The sequence below is a fragment of the Kogia breviceps genome, chromosome 9, assembly GCF_026419965.1.
Source record: "Kogia breviceps isolate mKogBre1 chromosome 9, mKogBre1 haplotype 1, whole genome shotgun sequence".
NCBI classification, from domain to species: Eukaryota; Metazoa; Chordata; class Mammalia; order Artiodactyla; family Physeteridae; genus Kogia; species Kogia breviceps.
Window position 1 is genome coordinate 59,671,438 of NC_081318.1, and position 26,948 is coordinate 59,698,385.

General features: G+C 36.8%; 1 protein-coding gene across 7 annotated transcripts in view; it reads left to right on the forward strand.

Moving 5' to 3' along the window:
• Positions 1-24,339, forward strand: part of DYNC1I1 (dynein cytoplasmic 1 intermediate chain 1) — a 340,222-nt gene extending 315,883 nt beyond the window's left edge. For all 7 annotated transcript variants that reach the window (XM_059074839.2, XM_059074842.2, XM_067042542.1 and 4 more), the window contains 2 exons: positions 4,162-4,287; positions 23,406-24,339. In XM_059074839.2, the coding sequence (XP_058930822.1) occupies positions 4,162-4,287; positions 23,406-23,516 (237 nt within the window). In that variant the 3' untranslated portion in view covers positions 23,517-24,339. The remainder of the gene's footprint in view (positions 1-4,161; positions 4,288-23,405) is intronic.
• The last annotated feature ends 2,609 nt before the right edge of the window (positions 24,340-26,948 follow it).

Consider the following 26,948-nt stretch of genomic DNA (forward strand, 5'->3'; position numbering starts at 1 on the left):
CCGTGCAGGGTATTGGCAGATGCGTTGGCCCCAAATCATTTAATCTCACTTCATCCCTAAACCGTGGCGGAATCTTGGACAATTGACGACCCTTCTCTGCAAAGAGCAAAACCATACGTGTTCACGCCTTTTACTGCGGGAAAGGACACGGGCATATTTCAGGGTGTTGAAATAACTCTATTGGCAAACACTTGAAAAAGTAAGCTTTTGTGGACTTTGACTTGAGATTGGGCTTTTTACAAGGGCTATCTGCCAGTGTTTGCTACTTGCACAATTTCTGTTTTAAATCCATAAAAGATGATTCTCTTGACTGTTTATGTTTAGATCTATTCTCCAGTTGAAATTTACAAGGTGAATAATCCTTGACTAAGATACCGAACTCACAGACTTTTATAAGTTTCTAACTCTGAACATGTATGTTAAACTCAGTATTTTTAATAAAAGGTGAAAGATTTATGCGTTTTGAAGAGAAACCAGAGTATAAAACTCAGTATTTTTTTAATGAGATTTTAACATGTCACCTTTAGAGTCCTTCACAAGTGAAAAATTTTCTCGAAAAGCAATTAACAATAAGGAAATAGTCTTTTTAAAAATTTTGCTATATATATTAATGTTTTAAAAATTATGCCACGTATATTTTTGCTTTTTTACACTTTCTCAAAATTATTGAGGTGCTAATTCAGGTAGCAGAGTTTTTGGTTGGGTTTTTAAAAAAAACGTGAATATTAAATGTCCTTCAGTTTAATACAATAAAATGGTCTCGTCGTCATCTCCTGGTCTGTGATTCAGGGCAGCTCTCCATCAATAAGAATGGACAGGTAAGAAGAACAAGTGCTGAAAACTACATGTCAAGTGGAGAACGAGAGAGGTCTTTTGAAGTGTTCTGAGCAGGAAACAGCTCAGCCTTTTTAATTAGGAAGCCTACAGCTGGAGGATATGAGGAGGAACGGGCTCCCCTAGTATTTTTTCTGGGAGGGGGCAGGGAAATATCCTTCAGGTGTTATTATTGAGTCATTGTATCTTGCAAGATTATATACACCTAAAACCACTGCCAAATAGTTGTCTTTTTAAAAAACTTTCCATTTACATCTATTTTATCCTTTTGGCTACCAGAAGTGTATGACAAGGACGAGAGTTATGTAATGAAGCATCTTTGGAAATAACAGGCATGAATACGTGCAGTGCCCATCATTTCAGATGTTGAAATGTTTATAACATCATTGCTTTTATAGAAAGGTGTTATTACTCTACGATGGAATGGTTTCCCAAAGTCTTTCATCACCGTTGATTAAAATCATACTGTTTCTATCTTCTAGAATAAACTCAATTCACTCTAAACAACCAAAAACACATTTTCCAGATTGATTTAGGAGACCCAGTCAGAAATCAGATGTAGTAGAAGTGAGTTCAGGTGATACTCAACTATGATGTAATGGAGTGTTCTACCAACTCCATAGTAATTCCTCTGTAACTCTTCTCGTTTAGTTTTGTGTTTTAATCGGCTTTTTAGGTAAAACGAAATTAATATCTCAGCATTGCTAAACGTGTTTTCCCTTCCCTTGCTCTAGGTATCAAGAGACAACCACATAAGTGTTTTATTGCTAATCATTTAAAAAAATTGTTACTTGGCATGCAGATCGTTTAGTTTTGCAGTGATTGTAATTCTGCTTTCACAATAATAGTAGATTCGTTGAGTCTGATTCAAATCCAGTAATGAACTGAACACTTTTTTAAACCCTCATTTTTGCCTTCTATCAAGTTGAATAAGATTTTTCAAATATTTGTCTGATTAGGAATTAGATTTGTTTTTTAAAAAAAAAAAAAGAACCTGAAGTCTCAGTGTTTCTTTGTCCTTGTTCAAAATATTGTGCCTTTAAACCAAGTTATTCCGACTGCTCCTATGCAAGGATAGTTCATATTCACCTACTTAAGTGTCACCTCTACACAATGTAGTAAATTATGTATATACGTCCTGTCTTTGCAATTAAAATGATTGAGTCTTTAAAAAAATATGAAAATATATATGAAACTGCGATACAAGAGTAAGAAAGCCAGAGACAATATATGGATTATTTTCATTATAGATTCATCAACTTCTGAAAGCTCATTACTGGTCAAACTAATAAAATATATTTTTGTCATTTTCTTCATGCATTTGATAGTTCTTTTAGCACATGTTACAGGCTGTGATAGCCTTTTTTTTTTTAACCACTTATAATATCTATGAAAAGAAGATATTTTTAAATGGTTAAAATATTAATTGTTCCAGTTTGCTACTTTGCTTAATTCCAAATAAATAAAATTCTTTAAAATGTTTTAGGCATAATTTAAAATGTATCAAAAAATCACCTTTTGAGTAATTATTATATTTATATTAAGATTAAATAATTTTTATTCAATTTTTGAGATTGTTCACAGATAAAATCTGATATTAACTAGCATTAGAGAAAGTAGGATCCTGTATGATCTCTCTAAATTATGGAGTTAAAAGTTAACTGAAACTCTATAGCTGAATCACAGATTTCTTTGCTGAGTAGCACACTAATAATAAAGTGCATTGACAGAATTATGGCCCAAACTAAATTCACATTGTTTTGGCCTTTTAAAAGTTTGGTTAAAAATTCAGTCTCCAGCACTGCACAGCTGGTCCCTTTATTGTAGAAATCGTGTATTAAAAAAAATAAATGAGCTGGGGACTTTTAAATTTTTGCTGTCAATTGACATACAGTGATTTTAGATGGTAAAAGAATTTTTATTGATTTCAAGATTAAGTTTAAACATAGATTCTTATATATGATGGAGTTTTTATTGCTATTTTAAAGATAGGTATTGGGTCAGTAATGTCATATAAACAGATGGTTTCAATTCCCTGAATAGTAGAATGCCAGGGGAGCTAAGGCACAGTACATGTGGTGTTTCCATCCTAATAGGACATGTTTATTAGACTCGGGTCTTAAAACAGTGGCATAAGATGATGTTGGTGGCCCTCTTTTCACTATATATTTTTTTCCTTTTTTGTTTTAACATTTACCTTTTTTCATTTTTAATGGGCTGTTGTCATTTCCTATTCAACTTTCTTGTAGAAGGCTTGGAGATCTGATCTATCAGTTATAAACTTCCAACCTTCAAGATGAGTGTTTACACAACTGATGATGAAAAGAGGGGTAGACCCACTAAAATTTTTTTCCAAATATTAAGGTTCTTGTAACAAATACTGCAGGTTCCATTTCAGCACCTCTGGTTCACTTTAATAATGATTAATATTGTGATTATCAACATTGTCAGATTTCAGGTGTTTATTGAAGGAGATGTAAGGCCTTTTCTACAAGTAAGTGCTACATTCTATCAGGATATCACCCTGAGGACATTTTCAGAGTTATGGAGAACTTCATACACCTTGGTATTGCTAGGAGGAAGAAAAAAGGTTGGGGGGAGAAAAGAAAAAAGAAAGGAGAACTTGCAGTTTTGAAGTTTTTCACCTGCTTTGCTTTTTCTTCTTGTGAGCATCCCCTCCCTGATGAGGTTTTGAGGGATCAATACATTTTTTCCCCCTGAAGACCCTTAATATGACTTTTATTCCACCATATACCCCATTACCCCTTTTATAGTATCCTTAATCTTGGTAAATCCTGAAATCTCCCCCTCCATTGATCCATAAATCATGACCTGGTCAAGCAGTATCACATTTAGCTGCTGTGTTTGTATGTTGTTTGTGTACCCTGCATAATCTGAAGAAATATTTATGTCACTCATTGCCCATTGACTGTGGAAAAAGACTCTCCCTCTTTTCCGTTTTTTTTGCTCCGGAAACGCAGGCTCAGCGGCCATGGCTCACGGGCCCAGCTGCTCCGGGGCATGTGGGATCCTCCCGGACCGGGGCACGAATCTGTGTCGCCTGCATGATCAGGCGGACGGACTCCCAACCACTGCGCCACCCAGGAAGCCCCCCTCTTTTCCTTTTTTAAGTGTCTCTTCTCTCTACTCTTTAATTCAGTGGAGCATATGATTTAAGAACAATGAATCCTTTTCACCCCTGCACAAGGGATACATAGTACTTAATGCACATGCAGGCAGCGGTGACTCATCCAGTTAAACGTATTGTTGTGAATTCGTATATTTAAATTCATATTCAGAGATTCTTTGTTGTAACCCCTTTGGCAGGTTCCAACAGCAAGTGTGGCCATTGAGGGGGCATCCGCCCTAAACCGTGTTCGTTGGGCTCAAGGTGGCAAAGAAGTTGCCGTTGGGGACTCAGAAGGCCGTATTTGGATCTATGACGTCGGAGAGGTACGTGTTATTTGGTTTGGGTGTTTTGATTTTGTTGTTCAGGTTTTTTTGTTGTTGTTCTGTTTTTGCTTGTATATCTGGTTTGAAGACCTAGTGAAATTATTGACAGCACCTTGTGGGCCCTGAGAGCCCTCTCGAGTGCGTTTGCAAATTTCCATTGACTTCAGTGGGAGTTTAGTGAGACTTCCTCAGGGCCTAATTTGGTCTTCTTTCTCCACGCACAGTACCGTACGTTAGTTAGTGATCCGGCTTCTTTCAGAGTGCTGTAGAATTCCCAGCTATCCTGTGATGAAGCATGGCACTTCCCCCCAGTTTCATGAAAATGAAAAGTTTGCCAGATTCATCATGCAAACATTGAATTTGGAATTTGTTGTTTACGTTGAAAAGTCAAGCTTTAGTTGGTGTGTTCAATTAAAAAGTATATACTATTACTCTTTAAAAGTAGCCAATTAAAAAAGCTGAGGCGAATCAGAACTTCGTATCGTTTTCATGATATTCAAAGTTATTATATGCAGTGTATACTTCTCTGGTTTATCCTGTTATATGACATGTAAAGTCATTCTGAATATCATGGTACATATCAAAAGAAAATACATTTTTTTCATATAAATCTCCTTGAATATTCATACTATACTTAATGTTACATTATCAGTCAATTTTACAGAAGCGTATCTGTTTGTTTTTACTCTATGAGAAAGTATTGACAAAAACCTTCATTTCTGATGAGGTTAAAGAGGTTTTTTTTCTTAAAGACAAAGAAAATATTGAACTTTCAAGCAAAACAAAATAAGAGTGTTGTGTAAATTGTTTTTGTGTAACATGAATCTAACCTTTGCATTCTGGGGGGAAAATATACTGCATTTGTATATATAATGTCCTAGACGTAGGGAGTGCGCTTTGAGTGCCTGGTGGATGGGCATAGCTAATCACACTGAGAAGGGTTCTTTATGTTTTCATCAATGAGCTTTCTATAATTTTGGCAATCCTAGATGGTTTGCTCTACAATGGAACTTTTGATGATGCTATAGAGTTGGTTGTGTTGAAACAAGCTGGATGGTGTTTGTGTGTATGTATTTTTTTTGTTGTTGTTGCTTTTTTTTTTGCGGTACGCGGGCCTCTCACTGTTGTGGCCTCTCCCGTTGCGGAGCACAGGCTCCGGACGCGCAGGCTCAGCAGCCATGGCTCACGGGCCCAGCCGCTCCGCGGCATGTGGGATCTTCCCGGACTGGGGCACGAACCCATATCCCCTGCGTCGGCAGGCAGACCCTCAACCACTGCGCCACCAGGGAAGCCCCTATGTATGTGTTTTAATTCAGCCAGAGACAGAAACTAAATGACTTCAGAGATGGGAGTTTTCTGTTTGGGGATGTACAACTCTAAGGAGAACAGCTAGAAGAATCTCTCGTTTTCACTGCATGCCGTCTATTTCAGTAGACCCCCACCCCCACCCCACCCCACCCCGGCTGCCCCTCAACTGCTCCTGATGCCATAAGCTGAGTCAGTTCTAACAGTAACAAAGACTCTGTTAATATTCATCCCCAGTGGTGAAGATGCAAATAGTCCAGTGACTATTGACGTAGTTTGGAGTCTTTGAGAAAGAGAATACCCTCTGAATTAAAAATATTGCCAATATTTTTAAAGCAATATTTTCTTCAGTGAATATTTTAAATCAGTGCATCTTTTTCATGGTCTTCATCATCATAAAACTAAGCAACAAAAACACTTATTCTACATTGGTTCATTTATTTAAAAATTTAAAAGGTAGCAAAGAAGGAGAATATAAAGAATCAAAAGCTTTCTCTCCTCCTTTTCTTTGTTTAGAACAAGTACAATTGTAGGAGAGAAAATAGGTGTGGAGACATGCTCAGAGACGAAATGGTAGAAAATAGATGAAATTTAAAAACTCTTTTCTCCACTTCCCTTGCTTATACATAATATCCCTTAATTCTCTTAAGATTATATGCAACATTAATTGTTTTATCCGAGAGAGCTGAAAAGCAGAATAGTCTAACAATCTGGTTTATTTAAAGTAAGGCATTTTGAAAAATCTGTATGTTGACCACAAATAATTTGTGGTCATATATTCATATATATGTAATATACATTCACACACACCACCTCTAGGCAATAAGAAAATACAGCATAACATATATACAGGATTTTCTGCAATAAAGTGATTTTATAGCCATTGGATAACATTACTTGAATATGACTCATATTTGGGGAGTACGTATGATTTTGTAAAAGTTGCTTTGGCTGATATATGGCTGCTAAAACTTCTTCCTAGGTTGTTATCATTTCTAAGTTGTAAAGTGTTGTCATACTCATATTTCTCCTATCGTACCAGCAGATCAGGCTGGTTTTCATTTTTGTATTATTGCCCTTACTTTTCTAAGGGACATTACAGACTATGGAAATGTCTGCAACTCTAGGCCAGTCTCACCTATTGTCTGGAGTCTAGACAGGCTATAGAAAAAATCTCTGTGACATATAATAGGCCAAACAATTTGTAGGGTTGTTTATCCCTACAAAACTACTACCAGGAAAAAAAAAAAGGGGGGTGATATACTCTTTTATTGAGAGTAGGTAATATTGTAATCTCTAGCCCTTTTCTGAATGACCGAACATCAGGATAAGCTTATACATTTGAACGGTTCTTTCTGTATTGTTTGATCCTAAAAAGTAACCTATAGCTCAGAGAAACTCAGACTTTACAAGATAATTTTGTTGTAAGTATAGTTTTTCTCTTAAGTTTGTAAATACCTTACAAAAATATTTATATGTATTTTGGGGGAGAGATAAAGGGGTCGTTTTCTGTTTCTCTTTGCTTGCCTCTATAAGCCTGTTCTAAGTCTCTGAAGACCAACTCTGTAGAGGTACCACGTCCTAAAAGGAAAGAGAACTCCTCCAGCTGAGTTTAGCTGAAGCCCACTTTGGAGAGATGGCAGCTCATAGACAAATGCTGCCATTACTGTAATTACTATTGTCTCGTTCACCAACCTAGACCTGACAGAGCACAGCTGTCCTTAGAAGGGCACCCCCTAAACAGTGCTTCCCCAGCCTTCCTAATCACCTACACTGCAGAAAGCCAGGCACAGCGCCTTCATGGCAACCTGGCCCATTGAGAATTTGAGGTCAAATCCAACGCTGGTGCACGACTGACGAGAGGGAAGGGGTTTAAGCAGGAAGTGATCTTAAAAGGAAAAAATACAGAGAAAGGGAAAAAATATGTCACTGAGGATCAGATTGCCAGGAGACAGTGCTACCATTATCTGTATTCAAAATCGGTCCTCCAGTCCCCATTAAAACAGCCCATCACCGGGGTCACGCTGGCCTTTGGATAGAAAACCTTGCTTTGTGGAACCCTCTAGGAAGAAGATGGAACACTTTTAGATAAGCCTTACAATACAATCTGTATAAGGAAGTAAATGGTAGTTTTCAGAGGACACTTTGTTGCTCCATTTTCCTTGGGACCTCAGTACATAGAACTGGTTTCTGTCTACCAGAGGACATCTCACACTCATTCTCCCATGGTTTACTTGACCGAGACCTCTGTTAGGCTGAGGAGAAGGGGAGGAGGGGGCAGCAGGCTATCTTTTGTAAGGTTCTGGTTCAGAGCGAGGCTGGCTTCATGGTTGTCGCACCTGTGCCGTCTTGCAGGGCCCCGTGCAGAGGAGCCCTGAGCTTGGGCTGTGCTGAGTGCCAGCACAGTGTGCCCACGATCATGCCCTCCTCTCTTATGTACAGTTGTCCTCCATGACTTTTAAGATGATGGCAGAGAGCAGGGGCTCGAATCCAGATTTACTGATGCAATTTATTATGAACTTCTGAAGGGGTAAACAGAGGATTGTGTATGAGCTCACTGAAATCACCAGATTGAGTTTGTCCATCCTTTCTTTATGTTCTTTCTGGTACACTTAAATAGCAAAGGCATGAGTAATATCTCAAGGTCTGCGATTAAGGAGGTAAAATATAAAACAGAAGTGTTTTCAGGTAGGCCACATGATGCTTTGTTTATATAGCATACATTTTTGGTTGTTTGATTTGAGCATTGCATCTGGAAAATATACTGTACACGTTTATTTTCACAGATAGGGGTCTATTTTCTTTGCAGAGCAGGTGCTTAACTCCCATTAGCATAAATGGAAGTTATGCGAATTCAGTGAAAGACAGAGAAGACCCCTTTTATTATTTGGCTATCATTTTAATTCTATTCATGCATCTTAAAAGTTACTTAAATAGACAGTGGTTGCATGCACCATTTAAATTTTCTAAGATCTGAATTTAAAAATGAGCTTAGCTCTTGAATAAGTTTCCAGGATTTTGCTCCCCAAACTGTGGGATGCAATCTGTTTGTTTTGGAGCTGTATGATCCCATTAAATTAATTGAAAGATAGGTAAGATAACAAGTCATAAATTAACTACAAATATAACCTGAAAATGTTGAGTGTATTCTTCTTCAGGATACACTCACAGAGACCTGTTAATCATTGTTGGATTTTTTAAAATGGTGTGTGAACACACATTCTTAAGAATTAAAAATAAAAATTACTCACTGCTGTGGCTCTTTACCGAATAGCAAGCTTTTCTATATATATACATACGGAGCTGAGTTTAACAGCACATGGGCCAGTGAGTATAGACTTATTCACGTGCCCTGATGATTGATAGTCAGCCTAGCTACCTGTCTTTCTTGCAGATGTGTTTTATAGAAAGCCCGTTGCCATTGTTAATGCTTCATTGCTGTCACACAGATGCAGCTGTCATAAATATCCCCTAACAACTATGTTTGCTGCTTACCTGAATTAGTTAGAATGCTGTTTGCAGCACCAGTTGTGAAAGAAGCAGTTTATCTTCCACCTCCTATTATTTCTTTTTCCATTAACCTCTTCTAGAGAAGATTGTTTTCAGTTGTGATAAATACTCATAAGTTTCAAATCCCTGATTATGTTTTTACAGTAGTCAAGTGATAAAATTCCAAAATCATTTCAGCTTAAAGTAGAATCTGAAAAATAAAATGGCAACTTAAAAACTGTAATTTGGGAAATGAATAAATCTTATCGTCCCAGCTTTATTTGCTTGGTATCCCATTCACTAATTACCTAAGGAAATGTGTATTAATCTTTAAAGTTTAACCCTGAGCTTTGGCAACATTTCATATAACTTGTTTGATATGACTCTTTGGGGCCAAAAGAATGGCAGTCATTTTATTACAAATTTTAATAAATACAATAAATTTGACATTTGTCAATGTGTTAAAAAGGCCTTGAAAAATTTTTAGAAAGGAAAAAGGCAGGAGAATGTGAGAGATCAAATGCAACTGCTAAAACCGTAAGCATGAATTTAAATGTTCATTTTTTTAAAAAGATTTATTATTTATTTAATTTATTTTTGGCTGCATCAGATCTTAGTTGCTAAATGTTCATTTGAATATATTTTAAAGCTGAAATGAAAAATTAGAATGAAAAGTTTACTTGGATTCCCAATAGGAAAAATAACCTATGCAATATACTGTAGAATGATGGTCAAGGTATAATGTACGCGGACTATTAAAATACGCCTCAAACCATTCTCACAGCTAGCTAGAATAAGAATAAAAGGAAAGAGATTGCATGAGCCATTTTCCTTGCAGCTTAAATAGCAGTTCTACATAGGAGCACCTGATAAACTGGAAGTACTGGGGGGTCAAAAAAGGTTTGAGCAACACAAAATAAATAACAATACATGTATGGTTTTTAAGTGGATTACACTGAGGCAATAATAGTTTGTTTTGTGGAACGATTTCATGTTTTCCAGTAGGACAGTGCCTACATCAGTTTTCCACAGGAATTTGTGCTCTAAATAATCCCCCTCCGTGGGGAAGGGGGGAATGCAGAACACAAAATAAGAAGTTAAACTGAAATTTGGGGGTTGATTCGAATAAGAGTTCCTTAATGAAAAAGAACTGCACTCGAAATCAGTCGATTTAATTATTGTGCTCTATGAAAGCCATTATCCCCTGCTGATGACGAGCCTGATAGCATAGCTAAGCCCTGGCAGCCTCCAGAAGAGAAGGGCAGAGCTAGGCTCAGCTTACCAGAGTCCAGTTATAATCACCCCAAACACTTGTGTTTCTCATTAAATGAGTGTGGCCATAAGTTGCTAGACTCTTGAAGATCTTTTAAGTAGTAGCTTATTCTTCAGTGGATAAACAATATTTTTATCTTTTGCTGATACTGAACACTTCTTTTGGTTTTCCCCTCCATTGCAAAGACGTTGGCATAAACTATTCTGTGATGCCAAAATCCAGATAAAAACTGAAAATCCAGATACTTAGTTCTGCCAGTAATATCTAGATATTTGATGACATAGAAGCAAAACATTTGGGATTTTTCAACTGGACTTTTCAGTTTTTAACCTGAATTTTTATTATCATAGCCACAAACCTGGGCAGTTAAGTCAAAAGCACAAAGGCATATATTTGTATGGGCAGGTTTGGGGTGCTAATAAATAAAATTATATAAAATAAGCTACTTTGAAATAATATATTCATTTCCTTGTCATAATAAATTATATGTATTTGAAATAATCTAATTAAAATAGACGATTATAATTTTAGTATTAACTTGATTTCTTCTAGGAAAAGTGTTGTAAAAAGAAAAAGGAAAAGTGCTATTCCAATTAATGTTATAATTATTTATCTTATAGTGAATGTAGTCACAGTGGCTTTTATTTTGATAATTACATATGTAAAAGACCATGGTTAAACTAATTATTATATAAATAGTGTGCTTATTCAGGTAGCATTAGTGTATAAAAATGGATTTAAATATATTTTCAAGCCACTTTTTTTCTGAATCAATAATACTTAATGACTTTTATATATTATGGAGTAGTTGATTAAATGAAAACACTAATAATATCTAATTTTATAAAAACCAAATTAATGTGTGCAGAGTAATCTGCAATATTCAATGAAATTACTATATTCCCATTTTGGTGATAAATGGTCTTTGAATATAAACCTTCTGAAACAAGTATCAGTTTGTATAATTAATCATCTTTATGATTCTTCTGTGGTTTCAGACTGTCATCTTCAATAGAAGTTTGGATTTTGAAGCAGTCATTAATTATAGTTTTAATTTTTTTTATGTCTAACAAAATTGTGTTTAGTTTTAGAATTTCAAAACTGCTAAATTTTATCTTGAAGAATTACTGCTTAGAACAGTAGCCTCAAATCACAGCTTAGACCAGCCCGAGCATGAAGCTGCTTCAATCATATGTGAGTCTAGATTAACACTGGCCTGTATAGAAATGAAGGGTTATTTGTTTCTTTTGCGAGTATGTGTGTTACTATTGGTATATCTAAAATAGAATATGAAATCAAATATCTGCCTATACATGTTGATGTATAAATATTTATATGCCATATAGGCTGGACTTGCAAAGGGAGGAAGTGAATGAATCATTATATTCTACTTTCAAGGAAGGTCTGCATGAATTTTTGAGAATGTCAGCTATCAGAACATCTTTTCCATTTTAAAACATGAATTATTTATCAATCATTTAGGGAATATCAAAGCTTAACATTGTAGAAGAAAGTTTGCACTCTTACTTTTTAGGCTGGCAGATAAAACTGATCAGTGGTCCATTCCCTAAGATCTTTGTCCTCATGGCCCGCCAATACTTTCTCAACATTTAGACAGGATCTTCTATTTTTATTTGTCTTGGCATTAAGGACCCTTAGGAAAAAAGTGAACATCTTCTAGTATCGTAAATACTAGGCACCCTTTGACTTAGGGGAAAAAAATCAGTTTGGCAGCCCTCCTTTGGCTAATCACACTCCTCAGTAGAGTTTTTCTGATCTTTAGAGTTCCACATCCACAGAAACATAGGTACTTGCCACTTGTCTATTTGAACAGGATAACCTGGCCTAGCAGAATGCCTGGCACATAACAGGCACTCAGTAAATAATTCGGTGAATGAATGTTTCACATGTGAATGTTGAAGGTTAAGGAAAAGCTTAATGGTGTGAAGTGTTCAGAGGGCAGCCTCCACATTGGCTACAGATTAATAATGGACAGGAAAAATAATCATTTAACTATATTTGCATGGTAAAAAAAATACATAGAAAATATATTTAGAAAAGAGTGCTTGTCCTTCCTCTCCAGTCTCTATCCCAGTCAGTCTCCCCTCCTATGCTTTTAAAAGTGAGCAGTTGGTCACTAGACGTAACAAAAGAGGAACAGTTTATTCAAATAGTCGTCAAACCACTGGAAAAATGCTTCTTTTTCATTGTGCTTTTTTTGGACAGTATAGATATGGTAAATCATGAACTACATTATAAAAATACCTCTTTTATGCCCAAACATTCAGTAGGAGGGAATGACATTTCTTTTATTACCTTGGTAAATGTTCTTAAGATGTTTAGCAATAAGCCTTCTTTTTGTCAAAACTGCTTAGATGCAGTGGTTGCTAGAAATTTACTAGAAAACCTATAGTTAATATCAGAAAGAGAAAGGATATATGTTTAGTCAGCTGGTATGAGAGATCAGTTTGAGTAGCATATGCTTTTTCATTTCCCTGTCAGTTTCTTGATCTTTTGTGTTATGGACAAAGAATGGTAGTGAAGTTTAAAAGTTTATTTTCCATTGTTGTCCATCAGCCAGTGTTTTTAGCAATTTTTTCCATCTTTTGGACAGAGAAATAGGTTGTTCTAAATAATAGAAAAATAATGCTTAAGACATTTCTAAAGAAAAGAGAGTGACAAGATTTTAATACAGATGTGAGCAAGGTCATCTTTAAGCCATAGTGAATTAACTCTTTTCAGCTGTGTGGGTTTTCCCCACCTCAGGTAAAAACTTCAGAATTTTGTCATGTTTCCCATGATGCTAAATTTTAACATGAAGAATAGTTCTAAATGTTCACTTTTTAAGAATAATGTTTAAAATTATTTCCTTCAATGTTTGCTGGCTTATTGAAATTGATATAGACTCATATTTGTTACTGTTTACTTTTGACTTTCATGTCCTAACTTTTTTTCCTTAATTGGGTGGTAATGGATTTTTTTTAAAGTATTGTTCTAACAAACATGCTATAAAAGTCAACCACTCATTTAAAGATACTAGGAAGAGAACTTTAGCAGAAAGATCTCAAGCTTCATGGGTGGATAGAGGGTTCCTTAGGTGGGATTTTCAGATAAAAGAAATTCTTTCTTAACCAAAAAATAATCAGATATCAGAGTACCATAGGTTAGCATGATGCTAAATCTCAGAAATTTTGACCTACTACTAAGTTACCACACAGTATATCTTTTCGTGGTAAAGCACTGTAGTATACTTATGCGCTCTGTATACTGCATTCTGGCTTGGAATTTTGGTTCGTGGTTTCATCCATTGTTACCAGTGATGCTAGACCCTCCCAAGAGTTAAATACAGTGGAGCCTGGTCTCGTTCTGTTCTGGCGGCTGTTTCATTGCTTACGACCTCCAGCTTTGCTTCCCTCTGTGTGTGTGGCAAAGGGAAGTGTCCTAAAAAATACAGGCTTCCTCTGAACACAAATGTGTGTTTGTACACCAGTAAGTTCACAATCTCCTGAATTGGGGTGCCATTAACTGTTGTAATTTTTAAAAAGCTTTTAGAGCTTAGAGGGGTTTAGCCGTTGATCTGTGGAAGCCCATGTTCACGTCCACGGTTTCTTTAAATGCATTAGCAACAAGAACAAAAAAATCAGTGTGCATTAAAGTGAAAAGGTAATTCGTAAGATATCGTTTTCAAGAAAACTTTCGTTTTTAGGTTAATACAGGAGCTGAATTGTGTATCTCTTTGGAATCCATGGTTAACATAATTGTCTCACTTTTTTTTAATGACTCCATTTAATTGAAAGATTACAAAGATGCTGCTGAACCACACATCCTGGAATATTCATCCTGAAACCTGGAGTCCTACTCATTTTGTTTGGTTTCTCAGATACGTTAAACATGGCACACTGAAATTACAGAATGCCTTTCTGTCTTAATTATCCAAGATCTTTTTGAAAAGTAACCTGCTTTTATACTAGGCAATGCCTGAGACAGATACTTCTTTTAACATAAAAAATACAGCATTGGGCTGGTAGGAGTTACTGCAGATAATGCAGCTATTTAAAATCAGCTGCTAGGTACTATAAACCCTTTAAAATTACTAACAAATGAGGGAGGCTTGACTGAGGACTGTTTAGAATGGTTAGCCATGTGCTTATAAAAAGGGACACATGAATGATATTTGTGTGCTTAACCCTGGTTATAAAAAGTCATTTGATTTTTATAACAGCATGTTCAGTGGTTACAAGGCCTTACAACTTGAACTAAAAATGTAGACTCCCACCATAGAAAGTGCCATAAAAAGGAAATAGCTTGGGCTTCCCTGGTGGCGCAGTGGTTAAGAATCCGCCTGCCCATGCAGGGGACACAGGTCCGAGCCCTGGTCCGGGAAGATCCCACATGCTGCAGAGCTACTGAGCCCGAGCTCTAGAGGCCACGAGCCACAATTACTGAAGCCCGTGCACCTACAGCTCATGCTCCACAACAAGAGAAGCCACCCTGGGCACCACAACAAAGAATAGCCCCCGCTCACTGCAACTAGAGAAAGCCCATGCACAGCAATGAAGACCCAATGCAGCCAAAAATAAGTAAGTAAATAAATTTATAAAAAAAAAAATTTTAAGAAATAGCTTGACAAAGCTGTATTGGTCATATTTGAAAAATGAAAAAGATGCATGTGTATGTATATATTTACAAGGAATAACTATACTTGAAATTTGATTTTTAAATTAACAAAACGTCCTCTGACAGGATTTTTCTTGTGATCTGAAAGAACCCTTTCCCCATACCCAGTTCGTGAAACTCAGTCATACATTTAATAATAGCTATCTAGGAAATGATTTGTATGGGTTTTTAAGAAAGCAAATATGATCAAATCTAAGGTGTACTTCTAAAAAATGCAGTGCTCTATGTAGGTGAAAGGAAGAAAATGGAAGAAAAGAGGGAAGGGAGTGAAAAAATTGGAGAGGGAATTAACATTAAGAAGGAAAAATATAGGGTGAACAACATCATTTATCAGGGGTTTATAATGTGCCAAACACTGAGCTTAAGCTTTTTATATTTGGGGGGAGATCTTGTTTAATATTCACAATGGTCCTAGAAGTTAGTGGAAAAATTCCTTTTTCTCACAAATGAAGTGAAGATCTGACATGTTAAAACATATATTTCCTAAGGACACCCAGGAAATTACTGGCAGAGCTGTGAAAGAAACCATACCACCTGGGTGCTGTTTGAGGTGGTAAAAAGTCAACCCTGGCTCTATTCTCAAAATCTAGTTATCGTTCAATCTGTGCCTCCCTTTAGGTACACAAGAAGCCCAGGCAGGACATCCAGTGGTTAGCCTAGTTAGTTATTTGGGGATGGGGTAGGGCAGGATCTAGGGGCATCCTCTGTTCCTATTCAGGCAGGGGGAGGGGGGCAGACCCATGACACAGCCTTAGAACTAGGGGGATGAAGAGGGAGGATGAAAATGATCAATTTTCATGAATTTTTCCACAACTTTTGCACTTTTGCTTTTTATCTCTGACCTTTACATCTTCCAGGAATCTTAGAAGATTAAAAATATTTAGAATCTTTTAGCAGGTGACTCAAAACACATTACCTGCCTGCCATTCTGCTATGGTATGCTGTCATTTCCTAAAGGGGTGAGGCTCCTGATTGCCCACACTGACATGTGGTAAGTTACATGGTCTCGAGCAAATCATTCAGCTCCCTGTCCTCCTGTTTCCTGCCTGTCAAAGAGAGGTCTGCTCCTTAATGTCCTCCCATAGCAAAATTAGAATTCTTAAGGAAAGCAAAACCACAAAAATGATATAGAATGTATGCCACTCACATATGTGATTTTTAGGAACGTGTTCAAGCTGAGTAACTGTTCAAAGAACAAGAATGCATGACTATTCTGTGTTGAACTCATAGTACTTTCTTCACTTAGATTACCTTTCTCATCCTCTCCACATCTCTTTTGATAAATGGGTCAGACACCATCATCCCCATTTTACAATTGAGGCGATGAGAGGTTAAGTGCCTGACCATGGCCAGTAACCAAGATGAAAGCAGGACTTAAGATTCCTGTCCAAATCTAAGGTTCATTTTACCTCCTCCTTAGGGCCAAATTACTGCTTCAGAAACTACCTTTGGCCTTAGTTCCCTTGGCTGTAAATGTATGGTCATATCTATAAGGGGCACTTACTCTTAGAGCCAAGATTTTGTCATCTCAGGAATCAGCTCCCTGAGTGCTTTTGGCACAAAAATCCTTTATACATTTAGCAAAAAGTTAGAAAACAGTCATCCAGTTGTGAAGGGGGGAGGTAAACTGGCGAGTGGTGAACCCTGGATGAAGCAGTAGAAGAATCTGAGTCATCTCTGACCTAGGATGTGGACATTGGTGGATGAATCTGAAGGCCCCAAATGTTTCCAGATCCACTTTGATCCAGGACAATACTCGTCAATTTTTTCGGGCCCTTTTTTATGGTAGTCCCTTGCTATAATTATGGGCTATTTCCTTCACAGCGCTTCTCAAATGTTTTTTAATTAATTGAAATTATTCATCACCATTAGACATTCTTCCTATCAGAAATGTAAATGGTTTGAAAATTATTTTAAACTTACTTTCAGGGGGAAAAATCCATAGTGATGGTCTAGATTTAGCCTTAATGCCTTGATAGAAACCTGAAGAGATGCTGAAGCCATGTCATTAACATGCCATTTGCTTCCCTGTTACTTGCTTGACACACAACACATACCAGGAAATGTTGCAGTTATCACTAAGAAGGTAAATTTTAGGTTACTCACTTTCTGAATACCAGTAAAGTTTAAAAAAAAAAAACCTACACCAGTATTCACACAGTTTGACCTAAGAAAACACGATAATTAATATTTATAGTCATTATATGCCAAAATGATTCATCACTGTATCTTTAGTCCTACCATGGTGCCTGCCATATAGTTGGTACTCAGTCCATGATGAATAAATCAGTATTGAATAGATATATATATGCTAGTTAGAAGGGCATGACAGTAGTCTTTTTCTTAGTCAAAGAAACATGAGCAGAGTTTTTTATCCTACTCAATGATTAAGGTAAAATTGGATTAAAAGTCTCCTAGAGAAAGTTTCAGATGCACTTATGCTCATGAACTTCTTTTCTAGACATTTCTAACCAGAGAGAACCAGGTGAGAAGAGTCAGGAACTGCCAAGGGTAAGAAGGACACAGTACTGTCCAAACAGATGCTGTTTACAGCCAAAGATATAAAATGAAGAATGGTGGTTTTGTTCGTTAGGACACCTGTTTGGTTTTACCTACAAGTAATTCAGATGCCAAAAATTATTACTTTGGGTGTGGAAACAGCCTGTGAATACACATTCACACATTCAAGCTAAGATTATACTTAAAGTGCTTCCTGATGGTGATATTTAACTCTAAAAATGGGGCAGTGTGCACCTCACCTTCTAACATTATGATGATCTTGGATTGTTTTTATAGTCAGCTAGATGAAAAAGTGATAGGATGAGGTAGATAAGTTTAAGTTTCTAGAAGCAATTGTGTTCTCATCCTGTTCTAATCAATAATTTTGTATGTGTGAACCAAAGCAAGCTAACTTTTCTGTGAAGTTTATGGTATATTCTAGAGAGGAAAATGCTTGGCAGAGCAATTAAAAAAAAAAAACTTCGAATATTTTCCCAACCTAAATGAAACTTTCACAGATCAAAAAGACAAGATATGTTAGAATACTGTGAAACATTTTGAGGGTGAATCTGTATTTTTAAGGACAAATATAGTACTTTATTTCCATCATCATGGAAAAGGTCAAATGTATTGCAGTAGTTCCACAGTAGGGTATATTTTTATCAGAAACTTTTAAATTTGATAAAATTCATTCTTAGATTAATATACAGAAGTCTGTTGCATTTCTTTACACTAACAATGAAATACCAGAAGGAGAAAGTAAAAATCCCATTAAAAATAGCATCAAAAATATAAAATACCTACCAGGAATTCCTGGGTGGTTCAGTGGCTAGGACTCTGTGCTTTCACTGCTGAGGGCCTGGGTTCAGTCCCTGTTCAGGGAACTAAGATCCCACAAGCTGTGGGGTACAGCCAAAAAAAAAAAAGTATATAAATATATATTTATATAATATAAATATATATATAAAATACCTCGGGATAAACTTAACCAAGGAGGTGAAACACATATATGCTGAAACCTATAAAACACTGATAAAGGAAACTGAAGATGATTCAAAGAAATGGGAAGATATCCATGCTCTTGGATTAGAATTAATATTGTTAAATGGCCACACTATCCAAAGCAATCTACAGCTTTAATGCAATCCCTATCAAAATACCCATGACATTTTTCACAGAACTAGAACAAATCCTAAAATTTACATGGAACCATAAAAAACCCAGAATTGCCAAAGCAATCCGGAGGAAAAAGAACAAAGCAGGAGACATAATTCTTCCAGACTGTACTACAAAGCAATAGTAATCAAAATAGCATGGTATTGGCACAAAAACAGGCATAGATCAATGGAACAGAATAGAGAGCCTAGAAATAAACACACACCTATGGTCAATTAATCTGTGACAAAGGAGCCAAGAATATACAATGGAGAAAAGACAGTCTCTTCAACAAGTGGGGCTGGGAAAGCTGGACAACATGTAAATCAATGAAATTACAATATTCCTCATACCGTATACAAAAATAAACTCAAAATGGTTTAAAGAACTAAATATAAGACATGACACCATAAAACTCCTAGAAGAGAGCATAGGCAAAACATTCTCTGACATAAATCATAGCAATATTTTCTTAGATCAGTCCCCCAAGGCAAAAGAAATAAAAGCAAAAATAAACAAATGGGACCTAATCAGACGTAAACTTCTATAACAACAAAGGAAACCATCAACAAAATGAAAACAGCCTATGGAATGGGAGAAAATATTTACAAATGCTGTGACTGACAGGGGGTTAATCCAAAACATACAAATGGCTCATACAACTCAGTATCAAAAAAACCGAACAACCCAATCAAAGAAATGGGCAGAAGACCTAAATAGACATTTCTCCAAAGACATAGAGATGGCCAACAGGCACATGAAAAGATGTTCAAAATCCATAACTATTAGAAAAATGCAAATCAAAACCACAACTTGGTATTATCTCACACTGGTCTGAATGGCCATCATCAAAAAGTCAAAAAATACTAAATGCTAGGAGAGGGTGCAGAGAAAAGGGAACCTTCCTACACTGTTAGTGGGAATGTAAATTGGTGCAGCAACTATGGGAAACAGTATGGAGGTTCCTGAAAAAAACTAAAAATAGAGCTACCATATGATCAAGCAATCCCACACAGCAATCCATATACCCAGCAATCCTACACAGCAATCCATATACCCAGCAATCCTGGGTACATATCTGGAAAAGATGAAAACTCTAATTGGAAAAGATACATGTACCCCAATATTCATTGCAGCACTATTTACAATAGCCAAGACATGGAAGCAACCTAAATGTCCACTGACAGATGAGCAGATAAAGAAAATGTGGTATAGATACACAGTGCAATATTACTCAGCCATAAAAAATAATGCAATAATGCCATTTGCAGCAATTTGGACAGACCTAGACATTATTATACTAAGTGGAGTAAGCCAGAGAAAGATAAATATCATATAATATCACTTATATGTGGAATCTAAAAAAATACAAATGGATGTAGATACAAAACAGAAACAGACTGGCATAGAAAACAAACGTACAGTTACCAAAAGGGAAGATGGGGGTGGGAAGAGATACATTAGGAGTATGGGATTAACAGAAACTACTATATGTAAAATAAATAAGCAACAAAGATTTACTGAATAGCACAGGGAACTATATTCAATACTTTGTAGTAATATAAAAGAAAATAATCTGAAGTATATATAATAGAATCACTTTGCTGCACACCTGAAACAATTTTTAACTCAATTATACTTCAATTTTTTAAAAAAATCGGGCTTCCCTGGTGGCGCAGTGGTTGAGAGTCCGCCTGCTGATGCAGGGGACACCGGTTTGTGCCCCGGTCTGGGAAGATCCCACATGCAGCAGAGCGGCTGGGCCCGTGAGCCGTGGCCACTGAGCCTGCGCGTCCGGAGCCTGTGCTCCACAACGGGAGAGGCCACAACAGTGAGAGGCCCGCGTACCACAAAAAAAAAAAAAAAAATCCTCAAAGATTTTACTTACAAAATCCTTTAAATTTAATGTTTTATTAATGGAAAATATTAAAATTACTACTTTGATTTCTTTAACAAATAAAGGAACGAGACTTCCAAAAAATTTGTCTCTGAAAAGTTAGATGCGCAACTTTATTTGTCATCAGTGATACTCAGTTCTGTCCCAGACTGTATCTGGACACATAGTCAACCCTTAATATTTCATAATCTTTACATATAGTAACTTAAATTTGTGCCATTTTAACCAATAATAAGTACAGTGTTATGTTTAGAAGCCAAACTCCTAGAGTATATTACTTTTTTTTTTTTTTTTTTGGTGGTACGTGGGCCTCTCACTGTTGTGGCCTCTCCCGTTGCGGAGCACAGGCTCAGGGGCCATGGCTCACGGGCCCAGCCACTCTGTGGCATGTGGGATCTTCCCGGACCGGGGCACAAACCCGTGTCCCCTGCATTGGCAGGCGAACTCTCAACCACTGCGCCACCAGGGAAGCCCGAGTACATTACTTTTACTAGTGAGACCTGCCTTTTTCCAATATTTAATGTTACATGAAGTTACGAGGCATTTTAGATTTAACTTGATTCTCACCTTATATGAGAAAAAGTTATAAATGTTATCATGATTCACTTTTGTATCTTCTTGGGCTTTTGTTTTGTTTTTGTGGTTCTTTATGGGAGGGCTTGGTCAGGAGCTGGAGAAAAGACAAGAAAGAGTGGACCTAATCTTTCATATAAATATGTTGCCAACCTTTTCCTGCTCATACTTTTTGCTAGCTCTTTGTATAATTTATTTTGAGGACTTCATTTCCCCAGTGCAGTGTTTTGTAAAATTGAAGAGAAAAATGAAGAATAGTGGAACATAGGAAAATAACTCAAAGTAGAGAAAATGAACTGAGCAAAGGGGTAACAGTGCAATTCAAGACTGTTGTGAATTTGTGTCACTGTCTAAAAAAGAACTTGGAATCATTTCAATAACTAGGGAAGTATTTAACCATTCAGAACTCACTCATATGAGTAAATGAGAGTTCTTGTTAGTACTCCGTTTCTCCAAATAAGAAATAACAAAGAAGTACCAAAAAAAAGTTGTTAAAAGAAAAAAAAAGCTTACCTCTCCCACTTGTATATCATTTCCAGAATTAAATCCTTGAAACATTTAACCTCAGGACAGAACACAAATTGAAGGACGGTACTTTGTAGGATGATGATGCCACCCTCCAATAAGTTGTCTTGGATAGATCATATCTGAGAATATCATCAACTGTAATAAAATTTAAAGTTCTAGGGGCTTACCTGGTGGCACAGTGGTTGGGAATCCACCTGTCAATGCAGGAGACATCGGTTCGAGCCCTGTTCCAGGAGGATCCCACATGCCGCGGAGCAGCTAAGCCCGTGCACCTCAACTACCAAGCCTGCGCTCTAGAGCCTGCGAGCCATAACGACTGAGTCTGCGCCACTGCTGAGGCCCGCGTGCCTGGGGCCTGTGCTCTGCAACAGGAGAAGCCACCACAATGAGAAGCCCGCGCACCACAACCAGAGAAAGCCCACACACAGCAGCAAAGACCCAATGAAGCCAAAAATAAATTAAATTTTTAAAAGTCCTAAATGTCTGGCTTGATATAGTAAGAAATTTTTCAGCTATAAAAGTGATCTCAAAGTTTAGATTTATTTGCTTTTTTATTTTGGAAAATGTATATTGACTGGGATGATTGTGTGTTATTAATGTTTATGGAATATATGGATAGCATGTATAGCACTAGTATCTGTAGATGGATTACATCATCTTACAGGGTAATCTTCCAAGAAAAGGGCTCTACAGTCGAAACAAATTTTATTACATGAAAACCATTCAGACTTGTACTTGATCCTGCTTCTCATCTTCAAATAATTCTTTTTTATCCCAAACACTTGCATGATACCTTTAAACAATTCATTTTTAGATGCCATGTAGAGAAATCATTTTCCTTTAAATCACCTAACAAAAATCCATACATGCAGTTTGTGTCAGGTGGGGTTAATTTTCTCCTTACTGAATTGTGCACAGGAGAAGATATTTTAGGGAAATTTTATAATCCCTCTTTTTGGTGATTCAGTATAGCATACTGGCTAAGCATGTAATGACTGGAACCAGATGACATTGGCACTGATATTTGCTGGCTATGCAACCTTGGCAAGATGAGTTAATCTTTCTGTGCCTCAATTTCTCCTTTTGTAAAATGTAAATGCTAATATTATCCTACATAGCATTGCTGTGATGAATAAGTAGAATACATGTAAAGTACTTAGAACAGAACTCTTGGTAAATCTTAGTTACTATTATTCATTGGCATCATCATATATGATCTTGCTGGAAAAGCCAAAATGTCATATTATAGTAGTAAGATTTCTTTGAATATGTAAGTTATACTCTTGTCATATATATATTGGCACGTTAGCAACACTTTTAAGAAAAGGATCAATAGCATTGACTTAAGAAGACAATACCACCATTATTTCAAATTCCTAGTAATGCAGTTTTTATTTGTCATGTTCACTGTAATTCTGGTCTTCTTACTGCAAGTGCTTTAACTTGGATACTGTATGAACTGTGTAGTTTACATAAGTTTTTTTTTATATAAGTTTTTAATGTTTTATAAATCCCACGTGCGATATTGCTTTTGAGAGTGACATTATTCTCATAAATTATCAGTTTAAGAGCAACGCTTCAGAGATCTGATTCAAGGAAGCCTATCTGATTTCCTTTACATTCCAAGGGAATCTTCTGTTTCAAGAAGAACAGTCATGCAGGCTTGAAGGCTTTCAGCATGAAAGATACCTTGTTCACCATTTCTGTTAATTTGTTTTGCAGCTTGCAGTTCCCCACAATGATGAGTGGACCCGATTTGCCAGGACCCTCGTGGAGATTCGTGCGAACAGAGCTGATAGCGAGGAGGAAGGCACCGTTGAGTTATCCGCCTAGTGGAAATGAGCCGTCCCCACCTTGACCTTCTAGAGCTCAGCATCTGCAGTCATCAAGTCCGCTTGTATTCAGTGTCTATTCAGTATCAGTATTGCCGTGACCGTTTGGGTGCTATGTTGTACCAGCTTTGCTCCAAGTATTCCAGATGTATACTGTCCACTGACCTGAAATTCACCAGAGCATTTCTATCTTTATATATCTGTCTCAGAAATGGGGGTGGGGAGGTGGGAGCCTTTTTGGGTTGAGTTGTTGCCTTTTAACTACTTAGTAGCTGTATTTAATAGCTGGAAACCTCTGGTTAAATTTGTGCTTACACGCACTTCTGGCATAGTCCTATTAAATCCATATGAAGCCAGATATGATTAGGTGCAGATGTGGTGTCATGCTATGGTACAGGGCCAAAGACTTGAGATGTGGCGTTTTACACGGTGACTCACATTATGAATGGATTTACTAGAAGAACATTGCTGCTCCTTATTTATTGTGGTGTGCTGCATGGAACATATTTATTTGAAAGCATTAAAATAAACGATCCTAGAGCATGTGCATAATGAGAGGACTGCATTGTCTCTCTGTTGCTGTTGAGGTTACATTAAGTTCCAAATAACAATTACAGTATGCCGGTTCCACTGAGGACATGAAATCTTTAGAGGTTTGTTGCAGTGAATGGAATGAATTTTAATGCCTATTATTTCTAGGTACTTTAACAGTATTTCAAATATAGTTGATCATTGATATTTGTCATTCAAGCTAACCCAGTCTGACAAAAAGTCTGTGGTTCCTAAATACGACACCAGTATTGCCAATAAAATGTTCCAAACCAGGTCTGCTCGAGTGTGGATAAATCCTTTGCTTGGGAACTGCCTGATTAAAATTCTTCTGTGGCCAGGGGGTAGAGGAGATACATTAGGGCCATGTTAAAGATGATTGATAATGAATTTATAGGCAGCCAACCTGGCTGGACTTAAACCAAGACTCTGGTTTTATTTTTATGAAGGAACGTGTGCTATTTCTGGAAAGCGTTTTCTTGTCTCCTTTGCCAGAGCCACTCTTACCCAAAGACTATTTCAAGTGTTGAGAGTAGGAAGAACAGGTTAAGATGAACAAATACCAACTGTTCCACACATTTCATTATTTTTTAATTTATACCAGAAAATTATGTTTATTACTGTTGGACTAGGAAATATGTCTAAACAACTTTATAGGATTTTGTTTTTTTCAAAAGGTCATTTCTTGCCTAGAGAGAATGAAAATAAATAGTGGCTGAGTCATGAAAAACATTTGAAGACAGTCTTTGGCTTTTTAGGAAGAGAATTTCCATGGTGCTTTGTTGGTAGGGATTCCTTGAACTGTGACATTTCTTTTAATTTTGAAATAATGATATGCTTTTCTCTGAGTGCTATACTGTGTTAATATTGAAACTGTTTAAAAACATTAAATTTTTAAAGCTAAAATATGAGTATCTAAAATAGGTTTAAAAGCAACCCAATGAGACAAAAGACCTGTACTCTGAAAACTACAAGACACTAATTAAAGAAATTAAAGATGATACAAACAGATGGAGAGATATACCATGTTCTTGGATTGGAAGAATCAGTATTGTCAAAATGACTATGCTGCCCAAGGCAATCTACAGATTCAGTGCAATCCCTATCATATTACCAATGGCATTTTTCACAGAAATAGAACAAAATTTTTTTTTAATCTGTATGGAGACACAAAGGACCCCCTAATAGCCAAAATAATCTTGAGAAAGAAAAATGGAGCTGGAGGAATCAGGCTCCCTGACTTCACACTACAAAGCTACAGTCATCAAAACAGTATGGTACTGGCGCAAAAACAGAAATATAGATCAGTGGAACAGTATAAAAGCCAAGAAATAAACTCATGCACCTATGGCCAATTAATATATGACAAAGGAGGCAAGAATATACAATGGAGAAAAGACAGTCTCTTCAATAAGCAGTGCTGGGAAAACCGGACAGCTACATGTAAAATAATGAAATTAGAACATTCTCTAACAGCATACACAAAAGTAAAGTCAAAGTGAATCAGACCTAAATGTGAGGCCAGACACTGTAAAACTCTTATAGGAAAACATAGGCAGAACACTCTTTGACATAAATTGCAGCAACATCTTTTTGGATGCACCTCCTAAAGTAATGGAAAAAAAAATAAATGGGATGTAATTAAACTTAAAAGCTTCTGCACAGCAAAGGAAACCATAAACCAAATGAAAAGACAGTCTACAGACTCGGAGAAAATATTTGCAAATGACGTGACTGACAAGGAATTAGTCTCCAGAATTTACAAACAGCTCATGCAGCTCTATGTCAAAAGAACAACGCAATCAAAAAATGGGCAGAAGATCTAAACAGACATTTCTCCAAAGAAGACATACAGATGGTCTAAAAACACATGAGGGACTTTCCTGGTGGTCCAGTGGTAAAGAATCCGCCTTCCAACGCAGGGGATGTGGGTTTGATCCCTGCTTGGGTAACTAAGATCCCATGTGCTGTGGGGCAACTAAGCCTGCACGCTGCAACTACCGAGCCTGTGTGCTCTGGAACCCCCATGCCACAACTAGAGAGAAGCCCAGACACCACAATGAAGAGCCTGCCTGCCTGCCTGCCTGAATGAAAGATCCCACATGCCGCAATGAAGATACCGCGTGCTGCAACTAAGACCCAACGCAGCCAAAAAAAAAAAAAAAAAAAAAAGCAAACAAAAAACCAAATGGCTAATCTTAAGAAAAGCACATGCAAAATGCTCAACATTAATTATTAGAGAAATGCAAATCAAAACTACAATGAAGTATCATCTCACAGTAGTCAGAATGGCCATCATCAAAAAGTCTAAAAACAATAAATGCTGGAAAGGGTGTTGAGAAAAGGGAACCCTCCTACACTGTTGGTGGGAATGTAAACTGGTCCAACCGTTATGCAGTACAGTATGGAGGTTCTTTAAAAAACTAAAAATAGAGCTACCATATGATCAAGCAATCCCATACCTGGGCATATATCCAGAGAAAAACATGGTTCGAAAAGATACATGCACCCCGATGTTCGTTGCAGCACTATTTACAATAGCCAGGATATGGAAGCAACCTGCATGTCCATCGACGGACATTTAGAGAAATAGAGAGAGAAATAGATAAAGAAGATGTGGTACAAATATACAGTGGAATATTACTCAGCCATTAAAAAGAATGAAATAATTGCCATTTGCAGTAACATGGATGGACCTATAGATTGTCATACTGAGTGAAGTCAGAGAAAGAGACAAATATCGCTTTTATAGTGGAATCTAAAAAAAGGGTATACATGAACCTATTTACAAAACAGAAATAGAGTCACAGATGTAGAAAACAAACTTATGGTTACCGGGGGTAAGATGCCAGGAGAGATAGATTGAGATTGACATATACACACA